The sequence below is a fragment of the Aegilops tauschii genome, chromosome 6 (genome assembly GCF_002575655.3).
Source record: "Aegilops tauschii subsp. strangulata cultivar AL8/78 chromosome 6, Aet v6.0, whole genome shotgun sequence".
In the NCBI taxonomy this organism is placed as follows: domain Eukaryota; kingdom Viridiplantae; phylum Streptophyta; class Magnoliopsida; order Poales; family Poaceae; genus Aegilops; species Aegilops tauschii.
The window spans coordinates 111,291,957-111,312,605 of NC_053040.3; the positions used below are offsets into that span (position 1 = coordinate 111,291,957).

Genomic DNA, 20,649 nt, shown 5'->3' on the forward strand with positions numbered 1-20,649 from the left:
TATGAATCACTTGATGCTTGCAAACCATGCCTCTTGGGCAAGATGACTAAAACGCCGTTCTCCGGGACAATGGAGCAAGCAACAGATTTGTTGGAAATCATGCATACTGATGTATGTGGTCTGATGAATATTTAGGCTTGCGGCGGGTACCATTATTTTCTAACATTCACAGATGATTTGAGTAGATATGGGTATATCTACTTGATGAAACACAAGTCTGAAACATTTGAAAAGTTCAAAGAATTTCAGAGTGAAGTGGAGAATCATCGTAACAAAAATAAAAGTTTCTACGATATGATCGCAGAGGTAAAATATTTGAGTTACGAGTTTGGCCTTCAGTTAAAACAATGTGAAATAGTTTCACTACTCATGCCACTTGGAACACCACAGTGTAATGGTGTGTCCGAACGTCGTAACCGTACTTTATTAGGTATGGTGCGATCTATGATGTCTCTTACCGATCTACCACTATCGTTTTAGGGTTATGCATTAGAGACAGCTACAGTCACGTTAAATAGGGCACCATCTAAATCCGTTGAGACGACACCGTATGAACTATGGTTTGGCAAGAAACCTAAGCTGCCGTTTCTTAAAGTTTGAGGTTGCAATGCTTATGTGAAAAAGTTTCAACCTGATAAGCTCAAACCCAAATCAGAGAAATATGTCTTCATAGGATACCCAAAGAAAACTGTTGGGTACACCTTCTATCACAGATCTGAAGGCAAGACTTTTGTTGCTAAAATTGGATCCTTTCTAGAGAAGGAGTTTCTCTCGAAAGAAGTGAGTGGGAGGAAAGTAGAACTTGATGAGGTAACTGTACCTGCTCCCTTATTGGAAAGTAGTTCATCACAGAAATTTGTTCCTGTGACTCCTACACCAATTGGTGAGGAAGCTAATGATGATGATCATGTAACTTCAGATCAAGTTATTACCGTACCTCGTAGGTCAACCAGAGTGAGATTCGCACTAGAGTGGTACGGTAATCCTGTTCTGGAGGTCATGTTACTTGACCATGACGAACCTACGAACTATGAGGAAGCGATGATGAGCCCAGATTCCGCGAAATGGCTTGAGGCCATAAAATCTGAGATGGGATCCATGTATGAGAAAAAAGTGTGGACTTTGATTGACTTGCCCAATGATCGGCGAGCCATTGAGATTAAATGGATCTTTAAGAGGAACACGGACGCTGATAGTAGTGTTACTATCTACAAAGCTAGAATTGTCGCAAAAGGTTTTCGACAAGTTCAAGGTGTTGACTACGATGAGAGTTTCTCACTCGTATTTATGCTTAAGTCTGTCCGAATCATGTTAGCAATTGCCGCATTTTATGAAATCTGGCAAATGGATAAACGAAACTGCATTCTTTAATGGATTTATTAAAGAAGAGTTGTATATGATGCAACGAGAAGGTTTTGTCAATCCTAAAAGTGCTAACAAAATATGCAAGCTCCAGCGATCCATCTATGGACTGGTGCAAGCATCTCGGAGTTGGAATATATGCTTTGATAAGTTGATCAAAGCATATAGTTTTATACAGACTTGCGGTGAAGCCTGTATTTACAAGAAAGTGAGTGGGAGCACTACAGCATTTCTAATAAGTATATGTGAATGACATATTGTTGATCGGAAATAATGTAGAATTATTCTGCAAAGCATAAAGGAGTGTTTGAAAGGAGTTTTTCAAAGAAAGACCTCGGTGAAGCTGCTTACATGTTGAGCATCAAGATCTATAGAGATAGATCAAGACGCTTGATAAGTTTTTTTTCAATGAGTACATACCTTGACAGGATTTTGAAATAGTTCAAAATGGAACAGTCAAAGAAAGAGTTCTGTCCTGTGTTACAAGGTGTGAAGTTGAGTAAAGACTCAAAACCCGACCACGGCAGAAAAATAGAAAGAGAATGAAGAGTCATTCCCTATGCCTCAGTCATAGGTTCTATGAAGTATGCTATGTTGAGTACCAGACCTATTGTGTACCTCACCATAAGTTTGGCAAGGGAGTACAATAGTGATCTAGGAGTAGATCACTGGACAGCGGTCAAAATTATCCTTAGCGGAATAAGGATATATTTCTCGGTTATGGAGGTGATAAGGAGTTCGTCGTAAAGAGTTACGTCGATGCAAGCTTTGACACCGATCTGGATGACTCTAAGTCACAATCCAGATACATATTGAAAGTGGGAGCAATTAGCTAAAGTAGCTCCGTGCAGAGCATTGTAAACATAGAAAATTGCAAAATACTTACGGATCTGAATGTGACAGACCCGTTGACTAAAATTATCTCACAAGCAAAACATGATCACACCTTAGTACTCTTTGGGTGTTAATCACATAGCGATGTGAACTAGATTACTGACTCTAGTAAACCCTTTGGGTGTTGGTCACATGTCGATGTGAACTATGGGTGTTAACCACATAAAGATGTGAACCATTGATGTTAAATCACATTGCGATGTGAACTAGATTATTGACTCTAGTGCAAGTGGGAGACTGAAGGAAATATGCCCTAGAGGCAATAATAAAGTTATTATTTATTTCCTTATATCATGATAAATGTTTGTTATTCATGCTAGAATTGTATTAACCGGAAACATGATATGTTGGAAATATGCCCTAGAGGCAATAATAAATTGGTTATTATTATATTTCCTTGTTCATGAAAATCGTTTATTATCCATGCTAGAATTGTATTGATAGGAAACTCAGATACATGTGTGGATACATAGACAACACCATGTCCCTAGTAAGCCTCTAGTTGACTAGCTCGTTGATCAATAGATGGTTACGGTTTCCTGACCATGGACATTGGATGTCGTTGATAATGGGATCACATCATTAGGAGAATGATGTGATGGACAAGACCCAATCCTAAGCCTAGCACAAGATCGTGTAGTTCGTTTGCTAAGAGCTTTTTTAATGTCAAGTATCATTTCCTTAGACCATGAGATTGTGCAACTCCCGGATACCGTAGGAATGCTTTGGGTGTACCAAACGTCACAACGTAACTGGGTGGCTATAAAGATGCACTACAGGTATCTCCGAAAGTGTCTGTTGGGTTGGCACGAATCGAGACTGGGATTTGTCACTCCGTGTAAACGGAGAGGTATCTCTGGGCCCACTCGGTAGGACATCGTCATAATGTGCACAATGTGACCAAGGAGTTGATCATGGGATGATGTGTTACAGAACGAGTAAAGAGACTTGCCGGTAACGAGATTGAACAAGGTATCGGGATACCGACGATCGAATCTCGGGCAAGTACTATATCGCTAGACAAAGGGAATTGTATACGGGATTGATTGAATCCTTGACATCGTGGTTCATCCGATGAGATCATCGTGGAACATGTGGGAGCCAACATGGGTATCCAGATCCCGCTGTTGGTTATTGGCCGGAGAACGTCTCGGTCATGTCTGCATGGTTCCCGAACCCGTAGGGTCTACACACTTAAGGTTCGGTGACGCTAGGGTTATAGAGATATTAGTATGCGGTAACCCAAAAGTTGTTCGGAGTCCCGGATGAGATCCCGGACGTCACGAGGAGTTCCAGAATGGTCCGGAGGTAAAGATTTATATATGGGAAGTCTTATTTTGGTCGCCGAAAAAGTTTCGCGCATTATCGGTATTGTACCGGGAGTGCCGAAAGGGGTCCGGGGGTCCACCAAGGGGGTCCACCAGCCCCGGGGGGCCACATGGGCTGTAGGGGTGTGCGCCTTGGCCTATATGGTCCAAGGGCACCAGCCCCAAGAGGCCCATGCGCCAAGAGATAAGGGAAAGGGAGAGTCCTAAAAGGGGAAGGCACCTCCGAGGTGCCTTGGGGAGGATGGACTCCTCCCTGGCCGCACCCTTCCTTGGAGGAAGGGCCAAGGCTGCGCCCCCCTCTCCCTTGGCCCTATATATAGTGGGGGAGGGAGGGCAGCAAACCCTAAGCCCTGGCGGCTCCCTCTCCCTCTCGTGACACATCTCCCTCCTCCCGCAGCGCTTGGCGAAGCCCTGTTGGAATCCCGCTACTTCCACCACCACGCCGTCGTGCTGCTGGATCTCCATCAACCTCTCCTTCCCCCTTGCTGGATCAAGAAGGAGGAGGCGTCGCTGCTCCGTATGTGTGTTGAACGCGGAGGTGCCGTCTGTTCGGCGCTAGGATCATCGGTGATTTGGAGCACGACGAGTACGACTCCATCAACCCCGTTCTCTTGAACGCTTCCGCTCGCGATCTACAAGGGTATGTAGATGCACTCCTTCTCTCTCGTTGCTAGTAAACTCCATAGATTGATCTTGGTGATGCGTAGAAAATTTTGAATTTCTGCTACATAACCCAACAGTGGCATCATGAGCTAGGTCTATGCGTAGTTTCTATGCACGAGTAGAACACAAAGTAGTTGTGGGCGTCGATGTTGTCAATTTACTTGCCGTTACTAGTCTTATCTTGATTCGGCGGCATCGTGCGATGAAGCGGCCCGGACCGACCTTACACGTACACTTACGTGAGAGAGGTTCCACCGACTGACATGCACTAGTTGCATAAGGTGGCTAGCGGGTGTCTGTCTCTCCCACTTTAGTCGGATCGGATTCAATGAAAAGGGTCCTTATGAAGGGTAAATAGAAATTGGCATATCACGTTGTGGCTTTTGCGTAGGTAAGAAACGTTCTTGCTAGAATCCCATAGCAGCCACGTAAAACATGCAACAACAATTAGAGGACGTCTAACTTGTTTTTGCAGGGTTTGTTATGTGATGTGATATGGCCAAAAGGATGTGATGAATGATATATGTGATGTATGAGATTGATCATGTTCTTGTAATAGGAATCACGACTTGCATGTCGATGAGTATGACAACCGGCAGGAGCCATAGGAGTTGTCTTAATTTATTGTATGACCTGCGTGTCAATGAAAACGCCATGTAATTACTTTACTTTATTGCTAACCGTTAGCCATAGTAGTAGAAGTAATAGTTAGCGAGACAACTTCATGAAGACACAATGATGGAGATCATGATGATGGAGATCATGGTGTTGGGGAGGGGAGGGGCTGCGCCTTGGATGTGGTGCTGCAGCCCTCCCTCCACCCCTCTATTTATAGGGAGAAGGGGGAAGGGGCGGCCCCTCTAGATGAGATCTAGAGGGGGGGCGGCGGCCAAGGGGGAGGGGGCTTGCCCCCCAAGCAAGGGGGGCGCCCCCCTTTAGGGTTCCCCCAAACCCTAGGCGCATGGGCCCTAGGGGGGATGGCGCCCAGCCCACTTAGGGGCTGGTTCCCTTCCACCTACAGCCCATAAGGCCCTCCGGGGCAGGTGGACCCTCCCGGTGGACCCCCGAAACCCCTCCGGTGGTCCCGGTACAATACCGGTATACCCCCGAATATTTCCGGTGACCGTATGATGACTTCCCATATATAAATCATCACCTCCGGACCAATCCGGAACTCCTCGTGACGTCCGGGATCTCATCCGGGACTCCGAACAACATTCGGTAATCACATACAAACCTTCCTTATAACCCTAGCGTCATCGAACCTTAAGTGTGTAGACCCTACGGGTTCGGGAATCATGCAGACATGACCGAGACACCTCTCTAGCCAATAACAAACAGCGGGATCTAGATACCCATGTTGGCTCCCACACGTTCCACGATGATCTCATCAGATGAACCACGATGTCGAGGATTCAAGCAATCCCGTATACAATTCCCTTTGTCAACTGGTACGTTACTTGCCCGAGATTCGATCGTCGGTATCCCAATACCTCGTTCAATCTCGTTACCGGCAAGTCACTTTACTCGTTCCGTAATGCATGATCCCGTGACCAACTACTTGGTCACATCGAGCTCATTATGATGATGCATTACCGATTGGGCCCAGAGATACCTCTCCGTCATACGGAGTGACAAATCCCAGTCTCGATCCGTGCCAACCCAACAGACACTTTCGGAGATACCTGTAGTGCACCTTTATAGTCACCCAGTTACGTTGTGACGTTTGGTACACCCAAAGCATTCCTACGGCATCTGGGAGTTGCACGATCTCATGGTCTAAGGAAATGATACTTGACATTAGAAAAGCTTTAGCAAACGAACTACACGATCTAGTGCTATGCTTAGGACTGGGTCTTCTCCATCACATCATTCTCCTAATGATGTGCCCATTATCAATGACATCCAATGTCCATGGTCAGGAAACCGTAACCATCTATTGATCAATGAGCTAGTCAACTAGAGGCTCACTAGGGACATGTTGTGGTCTATGTATTCACACATGTATTACGATTTCCGAATAACACAATTATAGCATGAACAATAGACAATTATCATGAACAGGGAAATATAATAATAACCATTTTATTATTGCCTCTAGGGCATATTTCCAACATATGGCCCCCTCCGGCAGGGTGCCAGAGAGGGCCTAGATTGATTTCTCGTGGCTACAGAGGCTTGCGGCGGTGGAACTTCCGATCTAGGTTAATTTCTGGGGGTTTCTGTATTTATATGAATTTTTGGCGTTGGTTTCACGTCAGGGGGGTCTCCGAGTCGTCCATGAGGCAGGGGCCCACGCCCAGGGGGGTGGGCGCGCCCCCCACCCTCATGGACAACCCGCGACTCTTTTGGCCCAACTCTTTTGCTCCAGGGGCTTCTTTTGGTCCATAAAAAATCAACAAAAATTGGCACGTGAATTGGACTCCGTTTGATATTCCTTTTCTATAAAACTCAAAAACAAGGAAAAAACAGAAACTGGCACTGAGCTCTTGGTTAATAGGTTAGTCCCAAAAATCATATAAAATAGCATATAAATGCATATAAAATATCTAAGATGGATAATATAATAGCATGAATACTTCATAGATTATAGATACGCTGGAGACGTATCAGCATCCCCAAGCTTAATTCGTGCTCGTCCTCGAGTAGGTAAATGATAAAAGAAATAATTTATGAAGTGTGAATGCTAGCAGGTGCACAAGTTTGATCAATGATAATTTCAATCACCTTTTCTAGCATCATTATATGTCATAACAGTAGCTCATCTCATAAAACTTTTCATGATCAAGTAACAAGCTATTCACATGTTAAAGTATAGATCATAAACTTTCTTGAAAACTAACAAACAGTATTCTCAGTCATTAAACAATTGCAATTCATCTTATTTTCACGAAGGGTCTATGTCAGAGCTTTGATTCAGCAAACTCCACATACTCAACTATCATTTAATCTTTCACAATTGCTAACACTCACGTAATATTTATGGGTTCAAAATTTTAATCGGACACAGAGAAAGCTAGGGGCTTATAGTTTTGCCTCCCAACCTTTTACCTCAAGGGTAATGTCAACAATAATAACTCATGAAAACCTACATCCAAGTGGATATATATATATCCGGATCACTCCAACACAAAGTGCTTGCCAAAGGAAAAAGTGTAAAAAGGAAAGGTGATGATCACCATGACTCTTGTATAAGGGTAGAAGGTAAAAGTAAAAGATAGGCCCTTCGCATAGGGAAGCAGAGGTTGTCATGCGCTTTTATGGTTGGATGCACAAAATCTTAATGCAAAAGAACGTCACTTTATATTGCCCCTTGTGATAAAGACCTTTATTATGCAGTCCATCGCTTTTTTTTCTTCCCTATCACAAGTTCGTATAAAGCTTATTTTCTTCGCACTAATAGATCATACATATTTAAGGAGCAATTTTTATTGCATGCACCGATGACAACTTACTTGAAGGATCTTACTCAATCCTTAGGTAGGTATGGTGGACTCTCATGGCAAAACTGGTTTAAGGGATGTTTGGAAGCATAAGTAGTATTTCTACTTGGTGCAAAGAATTTGGCTAGCATGAGAGGGAAGGGTAAGCCCAACATGTTGGATGATCCATGACAATATAACGTTTCGGATATAGGAAAACATAACCCATTAAGTTGTGTTCCTTGTCCAACATCAACCTTTTAGCATGTCATATTTTAATGAGTGCTCACAATTACAGAAGATGTCCAAGATAGTATATTTATATGTGAAATCTCTCTTCCTTCAATATTCTTTCATGAATTGTTCAAGTGACCAATTCTGCGTTTGCTAATTTTCAATAAGTTTACTACATATACTTATTCTGTGTGAAGTCATTACTCCCCATGGTATAAGCATATGAAACATATATAAATTCAGATTTATGATATTCAATTCAATCAACCATTTACTCACAGGATATATGTGAAGCACGTGAGTAAATGACAAACTACTCCAAAAAGATATAAGTGAAGAACACTGAGTAGTCAAATAATTAACTAGCCATGGGAGGATTCTTTTCATTCAAGATTTCAGATCCAATGATTTTATTCAAACAGCAAGTAAAATTGAAAATACGCTCCAAGCAAAACTCATATCATGTGATGAATAAAAATATAGCTCCGAGTAAGGTATACCGATAGTTTTGAAGACGAAAGAGGGGATGCCTTCCGGGGCATCCCCAAGCTTAGGCGCTTGAGTCTTCCTTGAATATTACCTTGGGGTGCCTTGGGCATCCCCAAGCTTAGGGTATTTCCACTCCTTATTCTCCTCATATCGATATCTCACCCAAAGCTTGAAAACTTCAATCACACAAAACTTAACGAAACTTCGTGAGATAGGTTAGTATGATAAAGAGTAAACCATTCACTTTGGTACTGTCAAAGACAAGGTTCATAATTGTTCCCAACAATGTCTACTGTACCATATCATTTCTACAATTTATATTGAGAAATATAAGCCATAGAAACTAGAAAACAAGCAAACTATGCAATGAAAACAGAATCTGTCAAAAACAGAACAATCTGTAATAATCTGAACAGCAAGCATACTTCTGCTACTCCAAAAATTATGAAATAAATTGGTGGACGTGAGGAATTTGTCTATTAATCTTCTTCAAAAAGAATCAACTCAAAAGCACTCTTCTGTAAAAAAAATGGTAGCTAATCTCGTGAGTGCAAAGTTTTTGTTTTTTTACAGCAAGATCACATTAACTTTCACCCAAGTCTTCCCAAAGATCTTACTTGGCACTTTATTGAAACAAAAGCTATAAAACATGATTACTATAGTAGCTTAATCATGTAAACACACAAACAGTAAGGGTAAATATTGGGTTGTCTCCCAACAAGCGCTTTTCTTTAATGCCTTTTAGCTAGGCATGATGATTTCAATGATGCTCACATAAAAGATAAGAATTGAAACATAAAGAGAGCATCATGAAGAATATGACTAGCACATTTGAATCTAACCAACTTCATATGCCTAGGGATTTTGTGAAAACATAATTTATAGGAACAAGAATCAACTAGCATAGGAAGGCAAAACAAGTATAACTTCAAAACTTTAAGCACATAGAGAGGAAACTTGATATTATTGCAACTCCTACAAGCATATATTCCTCCCTCATAATAATTTTCAGTAGCATAATGAATGAATTCAACAATATAACCATCACATAAAGCATTCTTTTCATGATCTACAAGCATAGAAAATTTTCTACTCTCCACATAAGCAAAATTCTTCTCATTCGGAATAGCGGGATCACTAGTTCCTAAAGTTGACACTCTTCCAAACCCGCTTTAGATGATAGTATTATTCATACTCCAAAAGATATAAGTGAAGTTCATGGAGCATTCTTTAATTAATATAGACTAACCAATAACCAAGCTCAAAATATATAAGTGAAGCACACGAAGCATTCTATAAAACCATACTCAAATGATTTAAGTGAAGCACAAAGAGCGATTCTATAAGATCATACTTAAAAGAAATAAGTGAATAACATGAAGTATTCTATAAATAAATGAAGGGCTATCTCATACTAGCTTGATTATTAAAGGAAAAACAAAAACACAAAGGACACAAATCATGTGAACAAAACAAAAACCGAGGTATACCGATATTTGTTGAAGAAGAAAGATGGGATGCCAACCGGGGCATCCCCAAGCTTAGATGCTTGAGTATCCTTTGAAATATTTGCTTGGGGTGCCTTGGGCATCCCCAATCTTTAACTCTTGCCTCTCTTTATTCTTCTCATATTGATAGTTCCTCGATCTTCGAACACTTCATCCACACAAAACTTTAACAAAAACTTTGTGAGATCCGTTAGTGTAATAAAGCAAACTACCACTTTAAGGTACTGTAATGAACTCATTATTTATTTATATTGGTGTTAAACCTACTGTATTCCAACTTCTCTATGGTTCATACCCCCCAATACTAGCCATAGATTCATCAAAATAAGCAAACAACACGCGAAAAACAGAATCTGTCAAAAACAGGACAGTCTGTAGTAATCTGGAAGTTTAGTAAACTTATGTAACTCCCAAAATTATGAAATAAATTTGAAAATTAGAAAATTTTGTACATAAGTAATGTGAAAAAAGTTTCATACCCATTTGACCTTCCAGTAAAAAATGTAAAATCACGCACTACAGCCAAAGTTTCTGTTTTTGTTCTGCACATAGTAAACAAGCAATCTAATCATCCTAAAACCAAAGCTTGGCACATTATTTTTATAATACAACGGATATACACAAGGGGATAATTATTACAGAGAAACTTCCATGAAAAATTCTACATTGTTTCCGTGAGCATGAACACAAGTGCTCAAGGTCGACCCTCACTTCTTCAATGTATAACTTTCCAATCACTTCTCTTTTTGAAAAACTTTTTAGGCATGAGAGACAAGTAATTTTTTTGTATTTTCATTATTTTAATTTTTTTGTATGTTTCACCCACAACTAAATAGAAACAAAAAGGAAAAACAAAATCTACTTAGTGAAGAAAGCAAACAAGCACACATGAGAATATCAACCCCACACTATTGCTCCCCGGCAACGGTGCCAGAAAAGAGCTTGATAATCCCCAAGTGTAGGGAATCATCGTAGCAATTTTCAAAGGTGGAAGTGATAAGTATGGAGTGTCGAACCCACAAGGAGCTAAAGGTAAGATCAATATTCTCTCAAGCCCTATCTGCCACTGATACGACTCTACGTACACCGAACGTTTGCATCCAACTAGAAACGAGAAATAAAACTACGTTGTGGATATGAAGAGGATAACTTTGCATGATATCGGAGAGCTAAAACATAAAAGTAGGTGTTGTTATCATAAAGTTAGAATATATTAATAAATATTATAAATAGCGAGTGTGGAATAATGATGGATCGGTATGCGGAATTGTCCTAGGCAATTGTTAACAAGACCGATAGTCGTCATTGCAATTTCATATGAGGGAGAGGCATAAGCTAACATACTTTCTCTTCTTGGATCATATGCACTTATGATTGGAACTCTAGCAAGCATCCGTAACTACTAAAGATCATTAAGGTAAAACCCAACTTTAGCATTAAAGCATCAAGTCCTCTTTATTCCCATACGCAACAACCCCCTTACTCGGGTTTGTGTTTCAGTCACTCACCAACCCACTACAAGCGAATCATGAACGTATTGCAACACCTACAACGGGAGTCCCTCACGCTTGCGCGACACGGAGAGCACCATAGGACAGCACCAATAATAAAACATACAACTCATACCAATCTAGATCATCAATCAACCCAAAGACAAAGGATATCTACTCAAAACATCATAGGATGGCAACACGTCATTGGATCATAATATGTGGCATAAAGCACCATGTTTAAGTAGGGATTACAGCGGGGTGCGGGAGAGTGGACCGCGTAAAATAGATGAGGATGGTGATGTTGATGAAGACGATCACCGCAGCGATGATTCCCCTCCCGATGGCACTCTGATGCCACCGAGAGAGAGGGGAGAGGTTCTCCCCCTTGTGCTTCCTCCTCCATGGCCTCCCTCCTAGATGGGGAGAGGTTCTCCCTCTGGTCCTTGGCCTTCATGGCGATGATGGCCCCTCCGGGATCCTCCTCCATGGCCTCCGGTGATGATGGCCCCCTCCGGCAGGGTGCTAGAGAGGGCATAGATTGATTTCTCGTGGCTACAGAGGCTTGCGTCGGAACTTCCGATCTAGGTTAATTTCTGGGGGTTTCTGTATTTATAGGAATTTTTGGCGTTGGTTTCACGTCGGGGGGGTCTCCGAGTCGTCCACGAGGCAGGGGCCCACGCCCAGGGGGCTGGGCGCGCCCCCACCCTCGTGGACAGCCCGTGACTCTTCTGGCCCAACTCTTTTGCTCCAGGGGCTTCTTTTGGTCCATAAAAAATCAACAAAAATTGGCACGTCAATTGGACTCCGTTTGATATTCCTTTTCTGTAAAACTCAAAAACAAGGAAAAAACAGAAACTGACACTGGGCTCTAGGTTAATAGGTTAGTCCCAAAAATCATATAAAATAGCATATAAATGCATATAAAACATCTAAGATGGATAATATAATAGCATGAATACTTCAGAAATTATAGATACGTTGGAGACGTATCAGTACACAATCATCTTGTAGAGGAAGGAAACATTACACCTGAACTTTAAACTTGCCATTCTATACATATAGGAGTCCTATCCAGATACGAGAGATAATCTTCTGTGGTGATCTTCACAGCCCACCAGTCCGGCCCATAACGAGTAATCCGGCCACCCGAGGACCCCTTAATCCAGGACTCCCTCAGTGGGGTCAACCATATACTTTGTAATAACCTCCGAAGGACCAATGACTTGAGATAAACTTTAGCAACCATTACTAGCCCCACTAACCACATTGTCATCACACCAAAACATCATCAATGGATAAATGCACTTTCATAAGCACTCCCTAGTCGAATCCATAGTGGCCAAGTGTGTGTGGTCTTTGGTAGATGAAGAACTTGTGGAACACCTGGTAGCAAGTAATCACACTAATTAATGCACTATGGTTGATAGAGCTCCGAGAATCGATGGGGCAGGAGGTCTTTGTGAAAACCTCGGTGACATTGTGCTCTATTTGGTGGGCCCGCTGTAGAGTGACGAAGAGGAATTCCAGTCACCGCTAACAACATTCTTGTTCATTAAGAACTATGTGTCACCCTTAGAGAGGTGCCTCCAGAGCAAACAAGAGCTCGACCCCAAGTCTTTCTTGAAGGGCTAAAGATGATAGCTCTGGGGAAGGCATGGTTAAAGTTCATGTCATTGTAGTTCCTGGTAGACATGACAACAAAGGCGCCATAGCAACCGCAGGATGACACATGGCATTTCTTGGGGCCAACGATGATCTCCATTAATTGCTGATCTCATTGATCCCATGGCTTGCAGTTACACCCTCTTGATTGCAAGCGAATATTGCGTGCTAGAGAATTCTTGTGGCAACATATTGCTCAGCGATGGTGAGGCGCGCCAAAGGCATGTATTTGGGATCATGTCGAGTCATCATCCAAGAAATTAAAAAGAAGATGGAAGTCGTTGCATTAGTGGAGATTATTCATGAGAAGCGCAAGATGAATGCGGAAGCTCACAAGTTGGCTAAATCCGTGACCAGTTTACCATATGGCAACCATATATTATTTGTATTCCCTAAAACATTATGATTGAATAAAGTATTTTCTAGCCCTAAAAAATATGTGGGGAAATGTCACACTTTTGCTCACCAAAAGTGTAAAACGACAAACTTTCTTTATAACGAAATAAATATCAAATTGAGGCAACTTATGAGAAAAGAAGAAGGAAGCCTTTCAGGAAAAACAGAGTACAAAAGAATCAAGGAGGATGGTACACCTTAGCTATTTTTTTGTGTGCCCACCCCAAAAGACTTGGTAAACTATAGTGTGCATATATTTTGCTAGTTAGAGGAATCTTTGTTTTGTTACCACCTAACACTCTTAGGTCTGATTTGATTCAAAAGAATTTCATATGATTTTTTAAGGACTAAAATTCTTAGATATTTTTCTATATTTGTCGTTTGATTTGTACGATTGAATCCTACAAGATTTTTTCTCAAGAAATATTCTGTAGTACATTTTATAGGAACTCTAGCATCCTCGTCGACTTCTCTGCGATGCACTCAAACAAACTCAATTCTTGTAGGATTCGAATGAGCATTACAATTCGATCACGTATTTTTTCTATTCTTGTGTTTTACAATCCCGCGAATCAAGAAGAAAGCATATCACATGAAAACCAAGTTTCAAAGGAAATTGTGTCGAAACCACTTTTGAAAGTTTCTAAAAAAATCTAAAAAAAACAGGATGTTAAGAGGGTGATGTTCTATTGCCATGCGAAATTCCAAGTTCAAACACATCACCAGTCACTATTCATTGCAGAATTTGTTCTTTTCATAGCTCGTAAATGGTAATGCGTCCAATCTTCAAAATTCCAGATGCTAATATAACATATCACTCTTAACGTCATGTATACTTTTGAGTTTTTTTAACCTTAAAACATCGTTTTCACATGGTTTTCATCGATTTCCACCGAAACTTGATTTCCATGTGATATTCTCTTAATTAGAAAGCCCTTACATATAGGGTTGGAGAAAAAAAAACGTATACCTGTCAAAGGAATAGTATGTGTGCCCGTTTGTGACAAGTTTCAAAGGAGATAAATGATTCATAAAATTATCACTACCAGAAAATATTGAAAATGCATGCTGCACGTCTTATTCAAAATGCTAAATCCCCTCATATAAAAAATTCTCATAAGGAGTATTGTTCTTGTGACTAGAGCATTTATGTAGCACGAAAAATGAAACAGCGAAAGTTTTACTGCGAAATCCCCTCATCTCAAAAAAGAAAAAGGAAGTTGTACTGCGAAATGACGTGGCCCCATCGAGGCCGCTGAAAGCAGTAAAATCAAGGGCTCACATCAGGGCAGGAGTGAGTACTAGAAGGCTCGGCAGTGCTGCGAACCAAACAGGGCTGTGTGGGCTTTCAGACGGACCTGGCAACCTAAACCGCAAAACCCTTTTCCCTCCTCCCCCCTCCCCTCTTGGCCTCTTCCTTGTCGCGCCGCCCAGATCTCTCGCCCCACTCCAAACCCTAGCTCCGCCTCCGCGCAGCCACAAGCCATGTCGTCGATGATGGTAAGCACCTCCCACCGCGAAACCAATGATCCATCCGCGCCGCGCCGCCGCCTCCCCCTCTCTCGCAAGCACGCAAGCTTGGGATCGATCCATGGTTCTGACTCGTTCCCGTGGGGTTTCCGTTTTCCGCAGCAACCGCAGATCATCCTGCTCAAGGAGGGGACGGACACGTCGCAGGGCCGCGCGCAGGTGGTCAGCAACATCAGCGCGTGCACGGCGGTGGCCGACACGGTGCGGACCACCCTGGGGCCCCGCGGGATGGACAAGCTCATCCACGACGACAAGGGCACCACCATCTCCAACGACGGCGCCACCATCATGCGCCTCCTCGACATCGTGCACCCCGCCGCCAAGATCCTCGTCGACATCGCCAAGTCTCAGGACTCCGAGGTATTATCCATTCGTCTGCCTGCTGTACTGTTGTTACTCGCTGTTGCTGTCACAAAAATAACGCCCCTCAGTGTCCTCTCCTTGATGCATTTCTGGTGCATTGGGGCTTAACGCTGTTCGTGCCTTCGATAAATCAAGGCCGAAACAGCTGCTCCGTAGTTTTATCTCGTTTTTGTATTGTACCAAAGAATACTTTGTTGTTTGCGGATGGGACTCTGAATAAATCTCTTGCCGCATTGCCACTTATTAATCCGTCTAGTAAATTCGTTATAATAAAATGGTCTACCCTGTTCGATCTGGGGACCGACTCATCAGCTCACAGTTATCCCACGGATGATCCCTGATATTCTCCGACGTGAAATACCCAGCTCAAACTATTGATTATGGGCATCTGAGACTGCCACTGGGTGACATACTGATTTTTGCTGTTTGAACTCAAATTTGTCCTCTGTTTTGTCCACGTTTTCACACAGAGGGGTATTTTTAGCTTTGGTTCGATCAACATTTCTCATGTTGTATATTGTATATGTGTACTTTACATTGCAATCTGTGTACTTGTTTGTTTCGATTTTTTTTGTCTTCTCTGATGTTCAAGTTCTTTGCTTCCCTGTTAACTAATTAGCTGTGAACTACCAAGGAATTGTTTTCTGACTTTCCTACCAGAAGAATCTATTTCCAGTTTTCAGGTTATGCCTTTCTCGCAATGAGTGCATTTTCTAGAATTGGTGCCTAATTACTTGGTAGTAAGAAGTGAAAGTGTCATGAACCGCAACAGTTGCTTTTTACCACTGGTCTTAATTTCTACCACAGCACTATCTGAGTAACCTATTACTTTTAGCCTTTATTTTCTTGTTGGGCCGTTTTAGTAACATCAGTTTTATTGTTTACTTCAGGTTGGTGATGGCACAACTACAGTGGTGCTTCTTGCTGCAGAATTCATGAAGGAAGCTAAACCTTACGTGGAGGATGGAGTGCATTGTCATAATATAATCCGTAGTTATAGGAGCGCTGGCAACATGGTCCGTGACCACCATTACTTTTCTATCTTTTGAATGGCCGAACTTTTGACTTGCCTGTAAACTCTGAAGCTGATTCTGTTAACCTGAAATTTGCATCAGGCGATTGAAAGGGTTAAAGAGCTGGCAGTCAGCATAGAAGGAAAAAGCCTGGAAGAAAAGAAATCATTGTTAGCAAAGTGTGCTGCCACAACACTCTCGTCAAAATTGATAAGCGGAGAGAAAGAGTTCTTTGCTTCTATGGTTGTGGATGCTGTCCTTGCTATTGGTCATGATGACAGACTTAACCTTATTGGAATTAAGAAGGTAATTTCCTGCAATTGTCACTTCGGTAGGATATATGCTTTTCTTCTACTCATCCATATTTCAGTCTTCCAACACGCTAGAAATGACACTGAATTGGTTTCTTGCTACAAGATATTAAAGCTTGTCATTGTGATACATTGGTTGAATTATAGGTTCCTGGAGGTACCATGAGAGATTCCTTCCTTGTCAATGGCGTTGCTTTCAAGAAGACATTTTCCTATGCTGGATTTGAGCAACAACCAAAGAAATTCCTGAATCCAAAGATTCTTTTGTTGAACATTGAGCTAGAGTTGAAGTCTGAGAAAGAAAACGCAGAGATCAGGTATGTAGCTTCATTCAAGCGTGTCTATTGTATGTGTTCTCCATCTGTACTGATGATCCTTTTTGTTTCTCCTTTATCTACAGATTATCAGACCCTCTGCAGTACCAATCAATTGTTGATGCTGAATGGAACATTATTTATGACAAGCTGGACAAGTGTGTTCAAAGTGGCGCAAAAATAGTTCTGTCGCGGCTAGCTATCGGTGATCTTGCAACACAGGTATGCTCATCTTGTCACGTTTTTCAGCTATTGTGCAACATTTTTGTACCCTAACTAAGTTCACTTTCCTTTCTACAGTATTTCGCGGATAGAGACATTTTCTGTGCTGGTCGGGTCACAGAAGAGGATTTACAACGCCTGAGCTCAGCTACAGGTGGAACTGTTCAAACCTCTGTCAACAATGTCATTGATGAGGTGCATACCTATTTGTGAATTGTTTTGGTTCCTGTTGGATATTGAGCATGTTTGGATTATGTCAGTTGCTGGCATGGAACGTAAGCTGATAATCTTTATCATTATTATTTTGGTTGAAGGTCCTTGGCACATGTGAGATTTTTGAGGAAAAGCAAGTAGGCAATGAAAGGTTTAACATATTTAGTGGCTGCCCTTCTGGTCAGACAGCAACTATTGTTCTTCGTGGTGGTGCTGACCAGGTCTTCTATCAATATCATATTACCTTTTTTTGAATCAAGTTCATAAGCCGAAGGTAACTATAACTAACTGTTTTCTGCTGTTCTAGTTCATAGAGGAAGCTGAAAGAAGTCTCCATGATGCCATCATGATTGTGAGGAGAGCTGTTAGGAATTCAACAGTCGTGCCTGGTGGTGGTGCCATTGATGTATGTTAACAAAGTAACTAATCAAGCTAAAATAATTCAACCTTTCATACAACTTTACGCTGATTTTATTTATTTCTTGTAGATGGAGATAAGCAAGCATCTCCGCCTGCATGCACGGAGCATAGCTGGAAAGTCTCAGGTTTTTGTAAACTCATTTGCTAAAGCCCTTGAGGTAAATCTTCGTGTCTCCTCTTTTCTGTTTTGTTCTTTCCTGAATTGTGCTTGTGCTGTTTGTGTTGCACTTACGGATAAGCTAGAATTGGTCCTTTTTTGTCTGTTTCTGGAGGCCATAACATTCTACTTTGGTAAATTTATACTGTGTACCACACACCATTGTGGAAAATTTCCATTGCTAGATCTCAGTTGATTGTGTTGTATAGACGGTTATTTCACATTTAGATTTCGCCAACAATCTGCTTGCTATGAAGAGGCCATAATAAGTTACAGGAGATCCATAAGTATAGTAATTAACAAATAAGATGGTTTTTGGTTTGAGGGATCACCTCATCCTGGGATAGTTTTTGCTGCTTATGAGTGGTGAAGTGGTGAAGGGCCAACCCATTACATTCCCCAAGCCAAAGAAGTGGCTCATGTTTGCAGTTAGGGTGTGATGGTCTCTCACGGTCTCGCCATCTGGTACGTCACACCAAAAACGCCATAAGCAGGGAGTTTGAGTCATCCATGGCCTTCCGTATGCAAGAACGTGTAACTGACAGAAATGTAGATGACACATTTTTCTGAGAAGAACTCATGAGCTGTTGTTTGCTAACTTTTGCTAGCTGTTGTTCGTTTGGCCTATGCCGACACAGAAACCAAGCAAATTAACTTTGCGTTGATAAATCTTGAACTGTAGTCATGTTTAATTGTATCTTCCTGCCTGTGTTACATCCGCCATTTTAAACAACTTGTGCAGGTTATTCCTAGGCAACTTTGTGATAATGCTGGATTTGACGCAACTGATGTGCTCAATAAGCTCAGACAGAAGCATGCAGCTGGTTTGTTCTTTTATCATTTTTTTATGAGTTTGTACTGTTATCTACAAAGTTGTGAACCAGCAAAGTGTATTGTCTAATGTACTTCTATGATGTACCAGATGGTGGTGCTAATTATGGTGTTGACATCAACACTGGTGGAATTGCGGATTCCTTCGCTAACTTTGTGTGGGAACCTGCAGTCGTGAAGGTAATTGGGCTTCCGGTTTGGTTCTTTAGCATTTCTGTATCGAGATATTCTTATGCTAACTTGATGTTGATAACCATGTCTTTTTTTGTTCAGATCAATGCAATTAATGCCGCGACCGAAGCTGCCTGCCTTATTCTGAGTGTTGACGAAACAGTGAAAAACCCAAAGGTAAGAGCTTTAAATACCTAGTGGACATTAGTGAAACCCAAAGATTATTTTCTGTTGTATGTGGAGCTGTGGCCCTGATTTTCTTTTGCCAATGCACTTTGTATGCTGCCCAGCATGTTCATCTTGTGTACTAAAGTCCCCTTGTGCTGAGGAGGAGACTGTTGCTAATTTTATGGGAAAACGATAATATAAATGTTCTAGTTAGGCATTAAAGAATCTTGTATCTAAACCTCCATTTACTATCTTAATGGTACTACCAAATCGATTCAGCTCTGAGAAGTTCAATGAGATCATGTTGGTCTTTACATGGTACGGCTAGTGTTCATGGTGGACTTGTCCTAATCAATTGTGCTCTATATGCCTGCTGCTTTTGGGTACTTATGTTCAGTTCTTATTGTGATGGCTACGTCTGGATTGCACTTTTGAGCAATAACTTTTCAGCACATAGTTAATTTGCTCACAGCATCTTGTCTTTGGTTTGGGTACATTTCACGTTGCATTTACAAAATATTGCATGTCACCTAACTGTCATTTTTTTGTGCCATGCCTTAGTCGGAGAGTGCGCAAGGTGACGCTGCTGCGATGGGTGGCCGTGGTGGAGGGGGAATGCGTGGTCGAGGCGGCAGGGGAATGCGCAGGCGGTAAATTCTAGTCAGCTCCGCCCTGTAACCTTATGCTGCCCTGGCGGGGTCAGATTTTGAGTTCCCTCTGTTCGGGCTGTTGGTCCTGGCATTACCCGCATCCAGGTTTTGTGGAATTTGTATGTCTGATGTGAGAGTTTCTAGTGTTAAGAATGTGCTAGACTTTTGTTTGAGAACATGGAAGACATGGCAGGCGTGTGTTTATCTAGCGGTTACCGGTTGTGGTATTATAGCACGAACTATGTTCTTGTTTTGGTGATTCGTCTTGCCTATTGGTCTATATTATGTTCGCGAGATCTTGATTGCCTCGCTGGTTGAGAACTAACTTTGCTAACTTTAACTCTCTGATGTTATTGGCGTGTTGTTTGAAATGCTGATATCGGTAGTAGTGAGAGCAACTTGAACGGGCTGACCCAAATAGACGGTGTTTTTGTCCGCTTTTTGTCCGTTTGGGTCGGCCGCCCGCCCGCTGTCCGTCCTCTTTTAGTTTTGGGTCTGCATTGCGCCCAACGGACCGACCCATTTCATGACCGCGTGCGTTTAAGATCATGCCGTTGCCCTGGTTTTGGCGCTCTAGCCGCTCTAGCGCGCGGGAAAGGTGCGCGCGGGAAAGGTTCACGCGCGCATCGTGGCCGACGCTCGTTATAAAGAAGGCGTTCCCTCCACACTCTGTTCGCCGCCCATTCTCGCCGCCTGGGCGCTTCGGATTTTCGGAGAGTCCGTGAGCGCCGCTCCGGCGCCTTCTCCTCTGAGATCTGGTTTCGCGAGAAACGTCTCATCCTCAGCATCTTCGACACCGTAGAGGAGGCGGCCCGCGCGCACGACGCGGCGGCGT

General features: G+C 42.2%; 1 protein-coding gene across 1 annotated transcript; it reads left to right on the forward strand.

Annotated features, from left to right (window-relative positions):
• Positions 1-14,766: 14,766 nt before the first annotated feature.
• On the forward strand, positions 14,767-20,108 carry LOC109787488 (T-complex protein 1 subunit eta). Its single transcript, XM_020346035.4, has 14 exons — positions 14,767-14,951; positions 15,084-15,341; positions 16,235-16,360; positions 16,460-16,663; positions 16,816-16,985; positions 17,069-17,204; positions 17,283-17,399; positions 17,519-17,638; positions 17,725-17,823; positions 17,906-17,995; positions 18,737-18,818; positions 18,917-19,005; positions 19,099-19,173; positions 19,726-20,108. The coding sequence occupies exons 1-14, from the start codon at positions 14,937-14,939 to the stop codon at positions 19,816-19,818; spliced, it is 1,674 nt and encodes a 557-aa protein (XP_020201624.1). The 5' UTR covers positions 14,767-14,936; the 3' UTR covers positions 19,819-20,108.
• Positions 20,109-20,649: the final 541 nt, after the last annotated feature.

What these genes read in the sequence shown, in the direction of transcription:
- LOC109787488 (XM_020346035.4), top strand. An exon ending in TTCGTGGTGGTGCTGACCAG is followed by an intron (nt 17,639 to 17,724) that starts GTCTTCTATCAA and finishes CTGCTGTTCTAG; the next exon opens with TTCATAGAGGAAGCTGAAAG. An exon ending in CATTTGCTAAAGCCCTTGAG is followed by an intron (nt 17,996 to 18,736) that starts GTAAATCTTCGT and finishes CAACTTGTGCAG; the next exon opens with GTTATTCCTAGGCAACTTTG.